Genomic DNA, 23,152 nt, shown 5'->3' with positions numbered 1-23,152 from the left:
ATACCAAAAATTGTACAACCACGGATGCAACTGGTAACTTTGGAAAAAATTTCAAATAATTTTTCAGAATTTTTTTTATTACGATAATTTGATAAAATTTTCTTATACTTATTATTACAAGATGTACATTATTTATGTAAATAAATTATTTAGATTTGTGTTTAACTCTATCATTTCATAGTCAAAATAAAAATAGTAAAAATAATCAATGATTACTTTTATGTCTACTCACTTTTCCGTAAGGAGAATCTGAGTTTGTAATTAAATAATAATTACCTTCTTTTCTGTAAATAAAAAAAAAATTAATAGGTTTTACCTCGTTTCTTATTGTAAATAAGTTACTTACGTTTTATCAAATGGCGCTTTCCCTAATGGTACTGATAAATCGGTATTATTTGAACAAGCTCCTGACGTAAATTCTTCATAAGAAGGACATGGAACAGCAATAAATCCTTCGCTTTTAGTTATAGCTTCTGCATAATAATAGTACGCTCTGCGATGACTACAAACCGCTATGTGAATAAATAAAAATATTATTAAAACATTATTATTTTTATTATTATATAATCATAATAATATCCTGGGTTTTTTATTTTATACTAAATATATATTGATTAAAGATTGTTATTATTACCTGCATAATCAATTTTACAACCAGGTTGAGGCCAGGCTCCGCCATTGGGATAAAAATCCCTATGTCCAAGTCGTTCTTTAAATCCTAGAAATCCCCCTGACGTATGTACGACTTCGACGAGTTTTGCTTGACTATAATCAAGGCGTTCTTCAGGACTCGACGAAGAAAACAAAACTTCCGCGGGATCCAACCCTTAAAAAATGCAATTTAAAAAGTCATCAAACATATTGGCCTAAGTATTCTTAATTTTACCAGTAATATGTTTAACTTTTCCAGTTTTCAATTCGTTATTTGTAAGACCAACAACATGTGCTCCTAATGAAAATCCAATCAAATGAAAATCATCTGTACGTGCATCGGTAGATGTTGTTAAATGATCTATGAAAGAAGCCAAATGTTTCGATACGTGTTTAGTATTTTTTGCAGCAGAATTATACCAAGGCACAGCAGCTAATTCCGACCAATCAACAGTGAATACATTATAATCGTTGTAGTTCAAAAATGCTGTAAATATACATACAGGTATAGATATAGTAGGTAGGTAAGTAATTCAATTTATAATTTCATGCATCATTTTTGCTAAAATACTGCAGTCTTTAAAAGAATATTTAAATATTCTAAATATTAATATTTAAATAATAAATTCATTATTAAATGAAAAATACCTATTGACGAATCACTCTGTATAAATGGAATTTTGTGTATATATTGAATTTATTTTTACAATTTTATTATTAATAGACATTCAATCTCTGGATTTTTTTTAATACAATACTATTATTTTAAAAAAATTGTATTTTAAGCTTAATGCATCCAAATTTGAAAATATTAAAAATATAATATTAAATATTGCTTTTATAAAAATTGCACAATTAAAAAAATAAAAATACAGGTGCTGATTACTAAAAATTAGGTAATATCTTCAAACTTAAAAGAAATGGTCTTGAATATCACATTTAATTAACTATATTTTTAGTGCACCGATATTGATCGAATACCTATATTTTATTTTAGAAAAGTTTCATTTTTACGTATTTTATGGATTAATATAATACTTATTTGTATGCATACCATCTCTGAGTAATGGAAACATAAGAGAATCTTCAGCACTATCACCAAAACCATGAACTAATATTTTCGATTTTCTTTGAGAACGGAAGTATTTAAATATCGGCAAACATTTTTTGTCCATAGTTTGCATTTCAGCTCTTGTTGGATTATCTCTATGAATTAAACATCCAATATGTATTGGTAATAATTGTAATTAGTCATTAGTGCATATTGTTTTTTACGTATATTATTATAGTTTATAGATTAAATAGCCTTATGATTTATAGGTATATTATTTGAAATATTTAACAAAAATTATGACAAAATCGGAACCGGATTTACGTATAAGCCTCATAAGCTGCCGCCGAGTAACGAACCAACACGTCACATGCCTAAACAATTTTTTTAAAAACACAAAATTGTAATAATGATGTTTAGTAATAATTGTACAAGCAGTTAAATTATTTTCATCTATATTACTGAATTTTGAGTAAAATAGTAAACAATAAAAATTGTATTTTATAATAATAAAGATAAAATAATATATATTTTAATTAATTTTAACTTCTAAAACTTTATTTATTATTATAAAAATAGAAGTAATAAGACCTAATGTATAAGTAAATCATTAGTAGATAAACAAATTATTAGTTGACTTTTTCCACTAGTTTTTTGATATTCCTAAGAGTAATATGTACCTACTTATAATTATTAATTACTGATTAAATTATTACCTACTAAACTTTTGCAAAAAGTGAAAGAAAGTTATGTTAATATGGTTTTGAAATTAATTTGTTTTTCTACCAAATACATCTTATTTTTTTAAAATTGCTTTATCACCTTCAGTTTTTAAATTTATAAAGTACCTACATATTATATTGTGATTGTAAAGTTCATAATTTTAACATTTTTTTTTTTTTAATTCTAGTACTTATAAGATATAAAGTACAAGGAACTTTTATTCTATTTTCTAGTTTTTTACCAAGAATACAGTTTTTATTAATATATTTATGGGGAAGAAAAATAAACAACATTAAAATTTTCAAATAATTAAAAATAGTATTGTGTAATACTATTTTTTTTACTTTCGACTCCCCAAAGTACCAATTATAAATTGTATACACTTAATATTCATCACTTTCCTTAGAATCTGAAATTTCTTAATAATTTATTGATATGCTATACAAATTAAAAATATATATATCATTACATATAATTGAATTAAGTACCTTGTGTATAAATAAAATTTTATATTTTCGACTAAAGGTTCTACTGCACTATTTTTTTCCAATCCCGATAATATAGCCAATTGTGGGTCACCTCGTCCGTTTGGTAACAACATCCACTTAATGTCTTCATCGACTCGTTCTTCGGCTATTTCTTCCGTAACTTGATATTTTTTTAAACTTTTCTGTATATAAAAATATATATTTTACTCTTATTGAAATATTTTTAGTTTATAAATCTAAATACCAGTTCGCTATGTGGAAGAAATATCAATAGTATTAGGTAAAACATTGTTTATAAATTTTAATAATACTGCGATCGGAATAATTGTCTTGAATTGTAAAATCAGTAAACTACAATTGTTTTTACCAGTTACACATTACACATATAGTATGTACTTTTTATTGTATGTAAATGCTTCATATATTTTATAGATATGGTAACCCTCTTTTATGTTATTCATTTGTATACGTTCTATGAATATAACATAAGTATATGTTTAATTGTGGTTATAAAAGTTTCTAGTTAGTGATTTATTGTAAATTTGTAACCAAAAGAAGTAGGTATCTTAGATAATATTAGGTAGGTACCTACTACAAACGTGTTTTGAATGTTATGTTATTTTGTTTGTGACCTATTTAAATTTAAAAATTAAAATTAACATAGTAGTAGATACTACTGATATCATGAAAAATCTTTATTTACCTACATAATATATACATTATTGCAATCTAAAGGTCAGATTATACAAATTTGGTAAACCATTGTCGTCATATGTGGTGGTAGAGGGGTAAATGGAGTTTTCCGTTCTAATATTTAAGAATTTTAAGAAAATTATTTAAATTTTTGTATCGTTAAGAATGTTAAGATGTCCAGTTAGGCTGCAAAGAAACTATGTTTACTTACCTATCTAAATATATTACGTATAATTTAATGATTTTGTTACTATTCTTAATTTTTCTAAACGTAATATGATTTTATATAGTTTTTAGTATATTATTGACTGTTGTTACTAATTGTATGTACCATAAATAATTATAGTTTTACTTTAATGTTTGCAGAGTTCTGCTATCTACCTATGTAGACTGCAGACAGAATTCTATTTCAATTGTATAGATATTTAATAATATACAGAAAAATAAGATCAAATACCAACAGTCGTCAGTCGCTATTTTATTTCGACAGTTCTATGAAACGTAGGTTTGTGGCCGCGGCTGGGGAAATTTTTATTTACATATTATACTTTACGGTAAAAATACTAAAAATCAAAAACCATTTCAAGACTAAAATTTTAAATTTTAAACTTATTTTTGTCAAAAAAATTATACACATAATTTATATACTTCGATATTTGTATGCAAGACTACTATATGTATTATTATTTAACGCATATAGAGGTATCAGCTATTTAACTAATTTATGATTTATAACTAATAACTATTATATGCATAAAATATAAATTAAAATAGGTACCTAATAAAATAAACAAATAAATAATAAATCAGAGGCGGACACAGAAATTTCCAAAGGGAATGGTGAGATAATTTTATACTTAGAAAATAAATAGGTATACAATATATTTGTGTAATTATGTGTCAGAAATAAAAATATAGGTATTATGTAATTAAATAAATACATTGCTAAATTCATACATAATAATTATATTATTAAATTGTTTCATATTTTTCTTATCAGTATATTTATTGTTATCATACTATGTTATCTCCTTGTGTAAAGTAAATAATACTAAATATGATAGTGTATGATGAACTTGTCCTACAGGCTACGGCCTACATAGTACATAATCGTCATAATCACATGACACATTCACATAGTACATAGTACCTACATAGTATATTGAATTATTGAAATGGCACTGGAAACTTTTGCGGTTAAATGAATGTAGGATATAGGTGATTAAGTTGGTCGAGTGTTTGAAATTGATTTGTTTTTAAAATATAAATTTGTATTATTTTCTATACATATTGTAATAATGGTAAAATTTTTTGAAAATAAAAGTTTGTTTCCATTCAGATGGGATCAAGTGGTTCATGGCTTTTGGCATCGTTATCCTAACCCAGAAAGGTAACATTCAGTTTATTATAAAAGTAATTATTACCTAATACATTAAATAACAATTATATGTTTTCACTTTTTAGCAAGCATGTATTGTCTGAAGACGTGTTACATAGAGAAGTTATTGAAAAAAAATTACATTCTATTAGATTATTCACAAAAACTAACAAGTTGCCAAAATGGGGTGAACGTTTTATAAATACGAATGTTGTAAAAATTGTCGAAGAATCAATTTTAGATCCATCAAAAAAGACGTTAATAACATATACCAGAAATGTTGGATATGCAAGTGTTATGGTAGGTATTCGATTTTTAATATTTATTTTATAAAGACCTTGAACATTACATAAAAACACCAACAGTACATTAAAAAACAATTTATGCATAATTAATATAATATTTTTCTGTTCATAAATTTATTTGTTCAAGGTTTATTGTAGTTTATCTTAAAAAACATAGTTGTGATAAAAACAAACTTTAACTTTATGAACTTTTTTTTACGATATTTAATTTAAACCTTTAATTAATATTAGTATTAATTCAGTATGACAATAGATTTCTATATTAATTATAAATAAACTAATTTATGATTTATTCATTCCATTACCTATCTGATTTCAGAAGATACCATTTATTTATTTAAATATATAAGTATTTAATTTGTCAATATTATATTTTTAGGGTGTAACAGAAAAAGTTGTTTATAAAGTCAATGAAGAAAATCCAAGTACTACAGTTGCAGAGAGATCAGTGTGGATTGAATCAAATGTGTATGGAATGTCTAAAGCTATTCAAGCATTTGGAATGCAACGATTTAAAGTTAACAGTACTAAAGCAGTAAAAGGATTTAATTATGTTCTCAATAGTATGTATGGTAGTAACACTTCAAGTTCATCTGGTGTATTATTACATCAGAAAGAAAAATTAAAGGATGCGCTTAAACAAACAAATTACAAAACTGGAACTCTCTATGTTCAGTAAGTATACAATTTACCTTTTAAAATTAAATAAAATGCTATCAGTTATTCAAATATCTGTGTTAAAAAATTAAAATGAATAATTTGTTAACTAGACAACTAGTTAGTTTCATAAAAATATGTTTCCTTATTTTTTAAATTGTGTTACAGTTAATCAATTCCTATTTGAAATTTCATCAAATTTATTATGAACAATAAAATGTGGTAAGTACATTTTGTTTGGTTATTATTTTTTTTTATTTAGCTAAGTTTTAAAATTATATTTTTACGGCATAAATTTATATACTTCTAATAATTAAATGAAAATAAATATAAATATATTTAATTTATAAATGTAAATAAAAGCTCTATTTAATGGAAGAGTACACCAATAATTAATGTTTTTTTAAATTACAACAAAAAAACTGAAATTTCCTAAAGAAATTATCTTTATTTCTCATTTAAATATTTAATTTCATTAAAATTTGAATTTCAAATGCTTTTAAAAAATTGTGCCTATTCAATAATTTAAATTGTTGTAAAAACAATTTAAGAGAAACTTAATATTATATTCTCAAGCCTTAGATATTAAAATTGGAAATTGAATTAATTTCAATGTTGTGATTTTGGAGTAATAATTAATATGTTATCAAAAAAACTAATGTGAACCTTTGACCTTTGTATTATATTTTCATGCTTTTTGATTGAAAAAAATTCCCCCTCCTTCCACTTTATCTAAAATCCTAAATGTGTTAATACATTAAAATACTCAACCACATAATAATATAATATAGGTATAAATATAAAATATAACATTTATTTTACTATTATTGTTTAATATTTATAATATATAGTACATAGAACATGCCAGTAAACAATTTTTGAAATATAATATATAATATTTAACAAATAGACAATATTTAAACAATGTTTCAATTATAAGTGTTTATAAACCTTATTTAAGGTTGGAGTGACTTATGGATATAATATTAGGGAAATGGCAAGGTCGTTTAGTTACACACAAAAATAAATGTTCCGTTTTAAGTATTTTATACAATATGCTGTGTGTATGTGTTACATGTGTAGGTATCTTTAATGAATTAATCATATTAAAATTTAAAAGTACTTCTATTTTAAACTTTGAGGGTGGTGTCCATCAGAAAATCAGATTTAAATAGTAGTTTTTAGGTTAAAAGTAAAACTCCCCAGTACTTTTCAACATTATCAGGAAAACAAAACAGCTATTAATTTATTTATATGTTTTATTATAAAAGTAATTAAAAGTTACTTCACAGGAATAACTCTCAGGCACTATTGAATTTTCAAATTTTGATAACTATTTTATTTTTTATGAAAGAAAACAATATTCTATTGCCTACATTGAACTTTGATTTTTATTTTATTTAAATTAATAGTTTAAAATTGTGTTTTTAAAGAACATATTTTAAAGTGGGATCAAAATATTGAAAAACGGAGTACAATTCAGGTTGTAAAATTATTATTAATTTATTATTATTAAAAAAAATCAATGTTGTTGCATCTATTGAACTGGATCATTATTCCCATAGATTGAAGTGTATTAAAAAAAAAAAAAAAAAAAATGAAATTAGCTCTGCTGGACACATTATATAGTGTTATTTTATTGAATGGATATTAGCATGCATTTCCATCGATTATTGATTAATTACTAATTACTAATTAGGTACATATATTTCCAAAATTACAAAATATGTAAGTGTATTTTAAATCAGAATTGTTTATTGTTAATTATTTGATATTAAACAAATTTTAAGTATTTATAATATTAATTATTTATAGCATCATAAGAAATTTACATAAAATACATGTTATTTTTATACATTTGTACTGTGGTTGGTTATTACTTATTTATGTCATGAATGTAAAGTTCCTTGTTTTCATCTTTGATCACAACAACATTATATTGTAATTTACTATATCAATGCACTAGAAGCATTAGAAAACATTTTTTAATTACATAAGTTGAAATTATAATTTATAGTTATTATAATAAACATTTTTCAAACTGTGCTCTACGAGAATTATCCAGAAACTGCCAATTGCTATGCAAAACAATTCAAGAAAAATTAAACTAATTTTTATAGCTAAGTTTTTAATAAAAGAATGTTGTAAATATTTATAAATTCAAACTAAAAATGTATAATTTGTTCTTTAATTATTAGAAAGATGCGTCAATGGCTTATATTATTATTAATAATTTACCTATAATTAAAATTGATACTTTAGAATTATTTAAAATAATTGAGTACCATTAAAAGGAATTATTATTGCTACAAAAATATTTTTGTTTTATTATTTAAACTAAATTGTATAAATTACAATACCATGCATTATAATTAAATAATATTTTATGTTATGTTTTATTTTTTTAGATAACACAATTATGTATTCTCATAATTTCAACAATTTTAACCAAATTAAGACATCCTTCAAGCTTATGTGGTTACTGTCAACTTTATAGTATTCTATTAGAGTACAGTATAATTATTTTAAATAAGTGATCTTTTTTTTGTCTTGATTATGATTATTAAAGTGTCTATTTAATTTATACATACAATGTTAAATTTGTTATCCAATAATTTGTATATGTGATTTAATTTTTATCACATTATAATTTTATAAGAAATTACTGATGTGATTATATAGATGAATAAAGTGTCTTATATGTTTAATTGTTTAGTATTGAACACATTATTTTGTAATGATTCTTTATTGTATTTTATAAAATTTTTATATGATATATCTATTGTGTAAAATGTCCGGTAGTGGTACAATTTTTCTAATTTATCAATATAATTAATTTATTTAAAGATATTCAACTTTTAAATACTTAAGAAGACGTTACTTCCAGATGTTTTTTTTTTACTGTTAGTAACATGAAAAATTGCTGACAACAGCATATTAATGTTCTGAAGTTTCAATTTTATGCATTAACTTCTAGTAATACAGAGATTTAACTAATTATCAAACTTAAATGTTTGAATATTATCTGTGTTTTCACTTCGATTTTTTACAATATTTTAATTTTTAAGTAAGCTACATAATATGTACAATATTACGATTCATAATTTCAATTTTAAATTTTCATAACTTGATTATAATATCGTAAAAAATTCCATTAAAAGCACAGATTATGTTCTTACTTTCAATTTTGGTAATAAATCAATTTACTTTATTATTAAACCTTACAATACAAAATTAGAACTCTAGAACTCGAATTTAGTATAATTTATGTTTGTAGGACGGAGACAACATCATATGTTTTGATGTCCTCTTCACACAAATATTTAGAATGAATATGATTCTATTTTTTTGAAATACTTTTAATATAAATGTTACTATATAGTGCATTGTATATTATTATGTAGGTATTTTAGTAAAATATTTAGAATATCTAAATCTTTCATTAGAGAAGGTTGCCTATTATTATATTAATAATATTAATTATCTACCTATAAAAAAATCAGCACATGCAGTATGCACCTACTAATTTATTATTAATTATTAAATTACTTCTTTGATCTATTCAATACATTTATCATTTATGTGAAATATTAATCAGTGAACATCTCAAATACTTACATAATCCTTGAACAATTGGTAATACCTACATATATTTTTTAATATTCTATACATAGGTTTTTATAACCTACAGGTACAGACGGTACAGTTAATAGATCTATATTTATATTCCAATATGACTGATATAGATGTATAGGTAGTAGGTACCCTACCCACCTTTACCTATGTAGAGTATGTAGCTATATGTACATAATATACTAATTAAGTTTTGTAATTGGCTCAACTAATTTTATCGTAAATATATATACCTCAGCAAAATGTTTGATTTATATTTAAGTTGACATTGAGTAGTTTTAAAATATAATATAGGTAATTGAAATTATAAACTGTGTACTAGTTATACAGGTATAGCATGTAAAATATAAATTATTTTCAATCAAATAAATAATCTGTTAATATTTTGTCGTTGTGCATTAACTCAAAAGTCAAATCATTAAATATACCTATGGTTACAGACCACACTTGACATCATTCCAATCCTTTAACATCAGATCGCTATTTATAAACTGCATTCAAGTACTATTAATGTTTGATTTCTGTATCGGTACCTATAGCTAACACATAAATGTAATATTATAAAGCTATAAAATCGCTCAATACGATTGTAATCAATCAGATTAAATGTATCTTAAAAAAAAGTATAGAGTAAGGTATCTTCCTGTAGTAGTGTAATGTAAAGCAATTATAATCAGTAAAAAATGATTAATGATTATATTGTTAATTCTATATTGTAATTTGTAATTAAGGAATAAGAAATTTTTTGTAATATACAAAGTGACCTAAATTGTAAATACACTACATGTTTTTTTTGTACTAAAAATTAATTACGATGTTTTAAAAATAGAACTTCATTCAAACCATCGAACAACGAGCTTGATTATTTTATTAATAATAGAAAATTAGAATAATTGATAAATTGAAAATACGAATAATTGATTAATCGAATTTCGATTGTTTTATAGTAATTAATTGGATTTTATAAAAATTGTTAAAAAATTGATGAAAAATAATAATCTTAGTAATTGATTAATCGAATTCATTGAACGGTTCTAGGTTATAACTTATAAAAGTGTAGGTACTTAGTATGGGTTATATATTACTATATTAGTCATAAATACAAATATATGTATATGTCATAAAGTTCTTATATTTTTTTTAATTGTCAACAATAGATAAAATTTTTGTTTGGTTATAAATATTGAACATTTTTATACAAGGTTTCTCTCAAATAAGTAGTATTAGGTGGGAAATCGAAATTAAAAAAAAAATTGGACGTAAATCCACAAAACAACGTACCTACAATAATTATGAGGAATATAGAACATTGTATTAATTTTTCATACTTTTATTATAAAAATTTTACTATTAAATATTTGAAATTTGTAAATATTCGTGATTTTGACGAATTTTGCAAAATTAAATTCAGGGGTCAGGACAATACAAAAAAAAAAAAAATTGTGTGTATGTATATTTTGTAATTTTTATACAGATACAAAGACAATGTGGGATTTTATATTAAATTTTCAGAAATATTATGCAGTGAAAAATTACTAGAGTATATCATGTTACTTTTTTCAAATATATAATCCAATAATGTACCTATTACTGTAGTAATGAGTAAAGTGTAACTTTCAACAAATGTAAAAAAGTTAGTACTAAAGTTTAGTAGAAAAATTTATAAAATCCACCTAAACTATTAAAAAAATGACCATAAAACATAACATTTTCTAAAAATACAAAATAAAAATTGTATCATATTTATAGTTCGTGAATCAAATTTTTCTAGAAATGAACAACTCATCAGAGCAAAAGAAAAATAAATACAAAGGCATAAAGTTCCGGGCTCTACTTATGACACATTTTTGTGGATTTAAGATTGATTTTTTTTTTTTTTAATTTCTTTTATTAACAACTTAAAACATTATGTTGTAATTTAATTTTTTTTGTGTAATTGTGTATATTTTTCTTACAAATATAATCCCTCCGGCCTCCGAGAATTTTAAAATTAATACTTAATAAACATTATGTACAATTTTTTTACATAAAGTTCATTTTAATATACATTATCTTAAAGTAAACAATTGATAATGTTTGAAGTAAATTTTAAACTTGAAAAATATGATTTTATAAAAATAATTATTTATTAAATTGTTTTAAAGTTTTTTGATTAAAAATATAAGCTCTTATTATAGTCCATCATTATAATACTAATGAGTACTAACTATTGTACTAACTTGTATTCATGATTGGTATTAAATAATATAGGTAATATTATTATTAGTCGGTATTTAAATTTCATTTGAAAAATTAATAAAAGTCAAGTTTAGCTCATAGAAAACTTTAAAAAAATCGATAAAATAACAATAGTTAACATATCAAATATCAAACTATGCAATAAATTCTTTCATAAAATATAACAATAATTTTATGTGATAAAGACATTTATTTAGCTATTAGTATTGGGTCATACAATAGCATATCACCACATGTGGTGAGAAAATGTTCGGTGACACCAGATAGGCCACGTTTGACCACACGACGCATTTTCACTGGACGCGATAGGATAAATACATATACAATATAATTAATAATATAAATGATTAAAATTATTTGTGATGACAGCACCAAAACCACAATTGGTGTCAGATAGACACAGATCGAGTGTTGGCGAAAAAACACAAACATTATATACTATATATATTATATACTGCATATATACTTTTAACATAATTTTTTTATGTATTTCTATTTGATATTCTATTAGTAATTACTAATTTATCAACACCAACAAACTTAATTAACCAATAATATTTTATATATTAGTCACTGAAATCTAATGACCTATAAAACCATAAAAGGGTAAATTATAATTTACTTCTAATATTTACTTATTTATTTTTTTAATTTTAATATAATCCTAATAAATTTTGTTGATAAATTAAACCCTTATCCAAATCCATCGTTGTTTTTTAATTTATAGTAATCTATCAATAATGTATAGAGTTGATATCAATAAATTATAAATTTATTAATAATATAATCATTAAAATCTTTAGTCTTTTAATAATATTTTCTCAAATTTTAGTCTTCTTTGTTATTTTTTTTTTAAAAAACTAGTTACTTACCTGCATATATTTAATAACTTTTTATTTCAAAAAACATAATTACAAATATGAATGGAATTATCAGCTATTGTTACCGGATAACAGTGGATGACATTGAAAACTGAATTCCTAGGCCACGAGCATCGAATGAGTAAGATAACAAAATAATTTTGAATAGACATTATAAAAATTATTGATTATCATACATTTTTTTTTTATATTATATTATATAAGATATGGCTTATTCTATAGAATAGTATGAACTCACTCGATTTTCGAAAACATGCCATCATATATTATATTAATAGTACATAAACATAATACTATTTACCTGCAACTACAGACTAATGATAATTATAATTGATGAATGACGATAGTTTATTGAAAAATGTGAAGTATTATCAATAGTAAACGTAAATTTCATTATAAAATTTAGTTTTTTTTTAAGCTGAATGTATATCAAACAATGTTATACCGTCTTCTAAAATATCTAATGAGTATTGAGTAATATGACTTATTGAGTATTGGAGAAGTAGAAACCCATATAGCAGATGGTAGATATTCAGCAAAATATTATCTAAAAAAAATATTGTTACACCACTTACATATATAATTATAATAGTGATTCGACGAGTATACCTATAGCTACATGCCTACATGTGTTTAAGTCTTAAGATGGATTAGGTTTAACCTATTTAAGATGAGGCTTTTGAATTTTTAACTACCAAAAAAGTTAGGTGCGCGGGTGCTGCTGGTATGTCGTATGTGTTTTATCCTTCTAATTATTATAACCTATTTAATGTCTTATTATATTTTGATACATTGATATTTTATTTATAAAATAATTTTTAAGTTACCGCCGTATTGGGCATATTGATTTATATCGATATACATTTTAATCGTCATACATTATTATATATTATAACTTATAAGTTATAACATATATTAGTGATCTTTAATATATTCGTATTTATTTGCACTTGTTAACGGAGTTAGGTAGTGGTCTGTTGCCAACTCCAATGTCGGGAAAGGTCTACGACCTTATTTTAATTTACTAAATATTATACAGATCACCGGTATTTAATTATATGAGTCGACACACAGTTATAGTTGCAGGTGTTAGCCGTTAGTAGCCTACTTATATATAACTACAAAAGTTTATAATATAGGTAGGTACAGTAGGTACACTATAACCATATTATTTTGTAATATTTCCGTTTACAGGTTACGTTTCTTCATATAAAATTATACAGCTACAGTATTTATTTAAGTTATAGTAATTAGTAACTCAAAATATTTCAGTCAGAAATGGGAATTTTTAACAAAATAAAAGATAGAGGATACTTATATAGTTATATAATATATATACATAATACATTCTGAGTTTATTTTTCCTTCAGTGTACTGTGTATATACGAGCAATAAAACTTATAGTTATAGTTATATTTTGTATTTTTGTTTAAATTACAACACATATTATTTTCACAAAATTCAAATAATTCTATTTTTTAAAGAAGTTTTGATAGGCTTTTTAAAATTAGTGATGATAGTAATAACTAATAATGTATAATATAATAATATTGTGTTGCTTGTTACTATTTAAACAAAATATACAGTTATTTTTGCACATGCCGACACCCAAAGTGTTAAAATCTCGAATGTTGAACATGTTTTTAGTATTTCCATCTTCCTCGAAAATTCCCATTTTAATCTAAGGTGTCACCCGACTATAATTTTTCGTGTTACTATGCCTATTGGCTATTTTAAGTGAAACGTAAAATATTTATTTCGATATCGCAAATCTTCTAAAGTTACCTTTAACATACCTATAGGAATAATTTATGTTTGTAAATATTTTTACATTTTTTATAATTTAGAATAATTAAATTTGTATAAAATAGATAGAAAACCACATTTGATTTTCGATTACGCTTAACTGCTTAAGTAACGAGTATTTACATTAGATTTAATTTTTAAACGCATAGGCGTATATAAAAATATATTTATTCTGATGATGTATCGTATATACAAATCTTACTATGTAGCTATGCATAATTATTACTTATTACAATCTCACCCATACACGTGAGTGAAAATAATTGTTATTTAATTTTTAAATCGTTTAATGTTTAGTAAATAAAATAATATAATATATACCTGCTTGGCTGCTCATATGTTATAGGTATTTAGTATTTATATTTGAACACATTTGTTACGTAAACAACACAAGAACGTATAAAAACTGTGGTCATTATTCTTTAATTACGATTTAAAAATTGCTGTCTCGAGTGGTGGACATATCAAAACATTTTGTTTTTGTTCTCAAAATACATAATACACATGCAATGCGATATAAATATAATGTATGTTTATAGTTATCACTTACCAATTCCGGAGAAATCGAATTTTAATTTTCAACAGTACCTATATAGCTATATAATATTATAGGTAGGTACTGGCGATGTACGTAGTTTTTTTCGCCGATCACTTACGTAAAAGCTGTTTTTGTAATGCTGTATTGACAATTTTGTTTTCTGATTTAAAAATCATTTTATTGTAATTATAATGTATACATTATACATAATACATTTATATATTTACTGGTAATGTCATAATGGTGTATACACGTAATACATAATACATAATTTAAATCAGTGACACCCAAACTAAATTTCTGTGGTGTAATAATATTTGAAATTTACATCTTCTACTTACAACGATTCTATAAAATGAACTGTACCTATATACCTACATTCTGTTGTAGTATAACCCAACTCAAATACCGGTGATTATTCGTATAGTTAACCGTAATCATGGTATCGTGGTTGATTATTCAGACGATCATGGTTATTGACTATTATACATAAATAATATACCTATATGGCTATATAAAAATTATAAGACGTCATTGATGTGAATTGCAAATATAATAATATATATTGGTTGGATTAAATGTATAAATAATGTATGACGTATTCAGTGGAATATCGTCGGGGGAGGGGGTTAACTCCCCTCCATAAGTAAAACATGTATAATGATTTATTTTATTAATAATATTATTTATATGCATTATACATATATATACATAAAATATATGTTAATACCCCCCCCATAAACAAATTCTGCGTACTCGCTACATAATGTATTTGATCCTTCGAATGAACATTTTCTTTGGATTAACCTAGTATACTGAATCACACACGTCTACTATCAGGTGGACTATAGATCAATGTATGTAGTATGTTGATATGTAGGTTTAGCCACTGGCTAAGTAGGTAGATAGTAATTATAGTATAGGGTACCTACTGTAATTACCATCGAGCAATTATTATTAAACTTTCTAACATAAATTAAAATGTAGAATATAGATGTAATTATAATTTAAAAATGGGTATGTAGTACTTGTGTTCATCTATTGATAAATTTTGGTAGATATACCTACCTATATGGAGGATTGCAAAGAGAATCATATCATAGTTTTTATGATAATGTATTTACTTTATGTAGTACATACTTAAATTTTAGGTACATATATAATAAATAGGTAATTTAAGTATTTTATACTCTTATAGTATAGGTATATTGTAAATTATACATGTGGGTGGGGTATAGACTATAGATCATAGATGTATAGTAGGTATACCTAGTACCTACCTACAATTGGTATATTATTAACCTACCTATATCTTCGAGCTACTGCTTAACAGTAAGGAGTAATATAATATATCTTATAATTATATTATAATAATAAAGATAGATTACATAGCTAACTTGATTAGGTACTAATTATTAATATTTACTTAACAAGTTATTGCCATATTGCCATTATTTTCGCTTAGAATTTAGGTACTTCAAATTTTAAAAATAAATCTTGTGAGAAATTCTTTTAAAATATATTTAAGTAAGTAGGTATTTAAAAATCAAATATATACAGATGTAAGTAATTTTCATTTGAATTTTAAAATACTATCATATCTGTTCTAAAAAAAAAATATAAGTATTTAAATAATAAGTATAGCTACATTTGAATACTAAACAACGTAATGAGTACCTATGAGACCAAATAATAAACATAAAATACCAATTAGGGTTACTGTTTTAAACTTTTAGTGATGAAGTTAACGTTTATTTAGTTTAATAAAATTTTATTGAATTGATAATCTCTAATTTATTTGTTGTAAATCAAAGATTAATTATTCACTATAAAATATTGGAATTTGGAATGCCTAATATTAACTTTTAATATTATCAATTTTATCTATTTGTTTGTTGTATACTCATAAACAATTTTGTTTTAAAATTAGATTACCTTTTTAAATCAATTTCATAATAATAATAATAATAATTTAATCTATTCTGTGATATTATTGTACATATCAATATAATCAATATTCAATTGTATTTATGTATATAGTTATTTATATTATATTGTTATATGATAACATCGCATTTCAAACCAATCACCTTGAATTATATACATAGGTATTGAAAAAATTAATTGAAAATGGACAAAATAGTATCAACAAAATGTCAATAATACCGAGAGTGGCAATAATACAAAGGGTCCAATTAAATCCGAATAAAATTAAAACATGTATAATTTATCGAGCACACTATGAGGATGTAATTTTTTTATAATATTAATGAATAATTCATTATAAAAAATGTGGCGTGACTATTAAAATAAATCACATGCAAAACGTATACAATTTTTTTAATAAATCATTATCTCCGACCTAACTGTTATAGAGTTCAAAAATGCAGTTACCACGCATGTATGTAAAAAATAAGTAAACCATTTTATATGTTATTATACTCTTGATATGTTATATAATACAACAATGTGCTGACAGGAGATCGAGAGTATCTAGTATTCCAATATTTCTTTAGTCTTTTAAGTTTGTGTCATTAACACAGAAATAACTATGTATAATTTATTGTTAGAATAAAAATAAAAATTTTCAATATTTTTTAATATATGGATTTTTTAATAGGTATTTCATGAGTTAAGTTGATTAATAATAATAAAACATTTAAATATGTGATAAGAAGTAAAAACATAGTCGTAATACAAGCATATTTACCTTCCACTGTGTGATTTACATCAAGATATTATTAAAAATATAAAACACACAAATGTTAAGTGATGTAACTATATAAGGGGATAACATATACGATTGATAAAAAAAGATATTTGGAATTCCAATAATAATGTCTGATTGACTTATAGAGTTAATGGTATAAATGGATAGTAGTAGTATTGTTATAGGATTATAGGAACTCAAATTGGTAGACGTAAGTATGTGCAATTTAGTATTATTTAGAATTTAGGTAGGTGTAGAATAATATTAGTATATTATGATAATTTAATTTAAAATTTTCTAAAGTTAGAAATCGTTTATTGCTTATACGTAATGGTGAGGACATTTTCGTTCATATAATAATAATGTATTGGGCAAAAGACTAACTAATATTGCTATAAGTATACACTATTATGGCAACATTATATTAAAATATTATTATAATAAATAGGAAACTACAGGTAAACGCAAGAGTACATTTTTTTCGTTAAAACGGGGTTTTTAAACGCAAGTAAAACATCATATCCCGTTATTTAAAATAATTGTCCACGCCATGAATTTTTAATATTTATTTAAATTATAATAAATATTATAAAACAAATAACAATATTAAATTGTATACTTACTATAATATTTTAATAATTTGAATAAAGTGATTTATTTTATAAAATGAAATGATCCTGCTATTGTCGCATAATATACATGTTTATACAGACACTTTGCGCATTATTCGTAATGAAAACGACGTAATTAGTGTCCATAAGACAAAACAAATAATACATGCTGCATTTGAATAATATTAAGGTGACACGCAAATTGCTATATCGCTGCAATAGTTGGTGTTTTATAATACGTATATTTATTTTGATTTTACGAAGTATAGTATGTTAGGTTAGATGGATTTTATTACACCACATGTCATGATACTTTGGTGGGCGGGCGCTCGGCCTAATGTATTTAATGAATTAGTAATTTGTAATTACCATATATGATACATTGATACATTATTTACCTCTAAAAGGTTATATTTATTTGATTGTTTACGTATAAGCATGTCATTATAATTTATAATGAGTATGTATAACCCGTTCAGTTCATCTTGGCACTCTGCAATCGTTATGATTATAAAAAAAACTGTGGTCCGGAAATTTTATTACTATATTGAAAAATATTTAGTTTTCGGACCACTGTTTTTAAACGGTTGACGAGTGCCAAGATGAACTGAGCGGGTTATACGACTGTACAAGTAAATCGTATTAAATGTAAATTTATACTTCTTAAAATTTAACAAAACTATTTTGATAATTTCAGTATTTCACCACATACTGATAATTCTTAAATTGTCTTTATGAGAGGCTATAGTAAATTATCACTTCACCATAGTCCATAAGTTATCTAATATAGTAAAATTGTAAGTAAAAAATTCTTTTGTATATTAAGATTTAACTGCAAAGTGCAACTTATTATTATACATAGGTATATGAATCGTGTCGTGTGATATATATATAGAGAAAATATTGTCATTGCTGCGAATGACTGCAATAATATTACGTAGAATAATTTATTTTAATATGTACATTATAATGTGTGTAAAAATAATGTACATAATATAATAATAAAATATTTAAATACCATGTACGTCACATACAATAAAATATTGTATTTTCTTTTGAGCTAAGTGGGGGGCATACACAGTATTAGTGTGACGCAGCGTATATTGTGCCAAATATAGAATATCTGTGTGGTTAAAAAACTGATTACTAGGCGACATACCTAACCATAAATTATAATTTGTTATATATTTTATATAAAATCGTGTTGGTGTGTACAACTTTAAAAATAAAATTTCAAATTCACTTTTAGTATTCAAAAACTTTGAACTCTAAAATATTAAAAAATGACAATAAATCATTTCATAATATAAACAAAAGAGATGACAAACTTGGGGTTTTCCCTTTTGAGAAAAACAAAAGATCAGTAATATGTCTTATGGTAGACCATAAAATCTTGAGATTTATTTATTCATTTGTATCAACTATTCAACTAATAATTGTAAGTTACGGTTTATAACTGAAAAGTACGAATTATAATTTGGTGTCGTACATGTTCAATAGGTATGAACATTTTCGAATATGTTTTTGGAAATATGACACTCGGTTAGTTTTCATCTTGTGGAATAATATATTTCTAGTAAAATAAAATAAAACGTTGCATTTTTTCTGTTACACAATTTTTTTCTGACCCTCAGGCATAAGCACGGTATTATAGCTATTATAGCGCCTATAGATATAGTATCCATAGCCTTGAGCATAACAATATTAATGTCAAAATACAAAACACATTTTTTTATTCTCATTCAGCAGTACCTACCTACATAAAACGAATATTTAGCTATGAGAATATCGTACAATAAACTTAATAAACAATGCAAATTGCATGAAAATCTCAACCCATAGGTAGTTATAACCAGGGCTCGAGACTTGTAGCACTAAAAAATCATGAAATATGCGCTATTATATGCACCGAAAAAATGTAAAATATGCGCTATAATATGCACTAAAAATATGAAAATATGCTTAAAAATTATTTATTTATAGACATTTATGAATTTATAATTATTAAAATTTAAAGAAAATTTTTTATATAATTTTACAGTTATAGTTTTCTACTAAATATGACTAAAAACTCTTTCCTGTTCTCATTAATTTGTATGTGTCGAATTTTGTCAATCTGTAAAATATAATTATTTCAAATCAAAAAATCATTAAAAAGTAACTTACAAATTGTACCTTCATAATTGCACTGTATTATTATGTGTTTCCGAATATTTTCAAACTTGAAAGATCTTCTGTTATTGCTTAATAATGTTTTGTACGCGGAAAATAAGCGCTCTACATTGACCGATGTGATGGGAGCGTACTTGAAGTAAGGAATATCACGACTAAAAATGTCTTCTGGAAACCCGTTTAATCCTTCAATGTCTCCAGTACTCGATAACATGCGAGAAATATTTTTTAAAAGCGTTAGACCATTATTTTTTTCTAAAACATTTCTAGTTTTGACTGTATTTTTAACCCAATTTGACCACGTAGTGTTTCGAAGGATTTTTCTACATCATTTATAATTTGAATTGAGTCAAATAATAACAAATGCTGTTCTTGTAGTTTTTTTAAAGATGTAGTCAGAGTTGAAAAATTTGATTTGATAAAAATAAGATCTGTATCTATACAGTTTTTATTGATGTATTTTTTTGCCTCTTTGATGCTGACTGCTGACGTACATACGAGCGCAATCAAAAGTCGACGTAAACTAGTCGATTACGTCGTTGTAGATCGGAACAGTCTATAATTATTGGGTATATAAGCAAGTATGGTCGAAGTCGATAACAGAAACAAGTAAACAACATTAAGATAAAAGATACGATAAACACAATATTGTATTGCATTGGGATATTTTAGAAATATTTTTTTCAATCGACAATGAGTTTTATAACGTCTTAAAACTGTCGATCATTGATGAGTGGCCGAAATACGTATTTTTGCAGGACTGAGTTTTCGATTTTTATATTAATTAGCAATAAATAGCAAATAGTCAAAAAAATAGCAAAACCTCTAGAATATGCAAAAATATACACTAAAAACTTTTGATATTAAGTTCATTTTTGTCTGAAATGGATTTATTGCTTACTCTGCTATCTTTTCATAAACTACAAAAAAATATGCAAATGCTACAAGTCTCGAGCCCTGGTTATAACATAATAAACTTCCGTCCCAAGTATGTGTAAGGGAGGTTGTATTTCCAAACCCGCTTTTTCTTTGGGCTGTATACAAAATAATTTTTAATATATATTTATGAATAGAATAACTATATAACAATTTTGTAATAGTTTGCATTATATGAAAAAAAAAAAATTATATAATTACCTATAAAGAATATTTCACAACGTTCAACACATCAAACCTCCATTCGACTTTTTGATTCGGTTAGTGCATACATTATTATTTATTAATTATTAAAAAGTAAAAACTATTAAAATTGATCACACTTGTTGTTATTTACATTAATAGTTGTATTTTAACATTTACTTTATATTTTATAAATAATAAATGATCATTTAAAATACAAAAAATTTATGGTTAAACTGACGGAAGGGATAGTGCTTAAAAATGTTTATTGGGACAATATAAACATATTATTTTTAATTAAAACTACTTACCAAAATTCAGTAACTTAGTTATAAACTTCCAACACTGATAGTTGTAATCGGAGATGAACTCCACTATAATGCACTATAATGGCAGCTAGTTCTTATATATAATTCATGCACCTAAATTGTAATATAATACAATTTGAAGAATTTTTGATCTTGATTCATCATATTCTGTTGCAGCTTATATATTAATGTACATACCTATAAATTATAATGGTTAAAATAATTACCTTATATTATATAATACATTTAAGTACAATAAAATAAATATATACGTATATTTCAAGAAGACTGTAGTAGTGTAGTGCATACCATTATGCTGACATAAATAGAACTAATTAAAATATTATTTATGTGAATAACTGCACCTGCCACTTACTAACAAGGTGATTATTATAATATAGTTAATATTTTACTCGTGCAGAGAAACAAAGTATTTTATTATTTTTTTATATTGAAGAAATAACAATAATGATTATTGGAAGTTGAGAATATATATAAGAAGACAAATATAATACATTAATACTATATATAATATGTTTTAAATTATGAATAGAAAAAAAGGAAAGGGGTGGGATAATATTACAATAGGATATATTATGCTATTTAGGTACCTACCTATTAGATTCTGAACGGAGTAAGGAAAGTATTGATTTTACAATGATGTTTTTTTTTTTTGTATATCCGTGTACACCACCATAAGTTGTCGAAATAATGCTTCAATTTAAAACTTCAGGGGTGGTTTCTGATGGCAAATTTAACATCCTTGGTACACTTAAGTTAAGTAAGAAGTTCCCAGCAGTTTTCAAAATAACCGTGAAAAACAACAAAAAAAGTGAAGGAAAAAAGGGAATATTTACACAAAACCAGAAAACCAGTTTTCAAAAAAAATCTATTTTTTTTTTTTGTATAGTTGTAACTAAAATTTTCACCGAATTTTTATATTAGAGTTATCTATATATACAGTTCAATTTTCAAAATATTCTGGCTTTTTTTGAGCTATTTATTGATAACTGACATTTTTGATTTTTCTAAGTATTTTTTTTTTATATAAAATGTCGATAAAATAATTTTGGATGCCTAAAAAAACTTGAAAATTTAATACAAGGTTTCAGTCACATTTTTTTTTTATATAAAATGTCGATAAAATAATTTTGGATGCCTAAAAAAACTTGAAAATTTAATACAAGGTT

General features: G+C 24.1%; 2 protein-coding genes across 4 annotated transcripts; one reads left to right on the top strand and one right to left on the bottom strand.

Annotated features, from left to right (window-relative positions):
• Positions 1 to 59: 59 nt before the first annotated feature.
• On the bottom strand, positions 60 to 22,055 carry LOC114122882 (lipase member H-like). 3 transcript variants are annotated; one of them, XM_050197284.1, is made up of 7 exons: positions 21,966 to 22,055; positions 2,914 to 3,095; positions 1,706 to 1,857; positions 887 to 1,138; positions 635 to 826; positions 347 to 512; positions 60 to 284 (listed from the first exon to the last, which is right to left on the bottom strand). In XM_050197284.1, the coding sequence occupies exons 2-7, from the start codon at positions 3,024 to 3,026 to the stop codon at positions 206 to 208; spliced, it is 954 nt and encodes a 317-aa protein (XP_050053241.1). In that variant the 5' UTR covers positions 3,027 to 3,095; positions 21,966 to 22,055; the 3' UTR covers positions 60 to 205. The 3 variants fall into 3 exon arrangements, with proteins under 3 accessions (XP_050053241.1, XP_050053242.1, XP_050053240.1); XM_050197285.1 differs by lacking the exon at positions 21,966 to 22,055 and adding an exon at positions 15,055 to 15,138; XM_050197283.1 differs by lacking the exon at positions 21,966 to 22,055 and adding an exon at positions 3,158 to 3,320.
• Positions 4,694 to 9,962, top strand: LOC114122870 (PRELI domain-containing protein 1, mitochondrial). The gene is made up of 5 exons (XM_027985648.2): positions 4,694 to 4,996; positions 5,071 to 5,284; positions 5,669 to 5,964; positions 6,115 to 6,168; positions 8,355 to 9,962. Exons 1-4 carry the CDS (start codon positions 4,905 to 4,907, stop codon positions 6,116 to 6,118), a joined length of 606 nt encoding a protein of 201 aa, XP_027841449.2. The 5' UTR covers positions 4,694 to 4,904; the 3' UTR covers positions 6,119 to 6,168; positions 8,355 to 9,962.
• Positions 22,056 to 23,152: the final 1,097 nt, after the last annotated feature.

This window comes from Aphis gossypii, chromosome 1, assembly GCF_020184175.1.
Source record: "Aphis gossypii isolate Hap1 chromosome 1, ASM2018417v2, whole genome shotgun sequence".
NCBI lineage: Eukaryota > Metazoa > Arthropoda > Insecta > Hemiptera > Aphididae > Aphis > Aphis gossypii.
Note: the sequence above shows the minus strand (reverse complement) of the source record. Positions and strands in the feature narration are given on the sequence as shown.

What these genes read in the sequence shown, in the direction of transcription:
- LOC114122882 (XM_050197283.1), bottom strand. Translation starts at nt 3,202, where the DNA reads ATGTTTTACCTAATACTATTGATATTTCTTCCACATAGCGAACTG. An exon ending in AAATTTTATTTATACACAAG is followed by an intron (nt 1,858 to 2,913) that starts GTACTTAATTCA and finishes TTTAATTCATAG; the next exon opens with AGATAATCCAACAAGAGCTG. An exon ending in AAAGCGCCATTTGATAAAAC is followed by an intron (nt 285 to 346) that starts GTAAGTAACTTA and finishes TTTTATTTACAG; the next exon opens with AAAAGAAGGTAATTATTATT.
- LOC114122870 (XM_027985648.2), top strand. Translation starts at nt 4,905, where the DNA reads ATGGTAAAATTTTTTGAAAATAAAAGTTTGTTTCCATTCAGATGGGAT. An exon ending in CGTTATCCTAACCCAGAAAG is followed by an intron (nt 4,997 to 5,070) that starts GTAACATTCAGT and finishes TTCACTTTTTAG; the next exon opens with CAAGCATGTATTGTCTGAAG. An exon ending in TTGGATATGCAAGTGTTATG is followed by an intron (nt 5,285 to 5,668) that starts GTAGGTATTCGA and finishes TTATATTTTTAG; the next exon opens with GGTGTAACAGAAAAAGTTGT.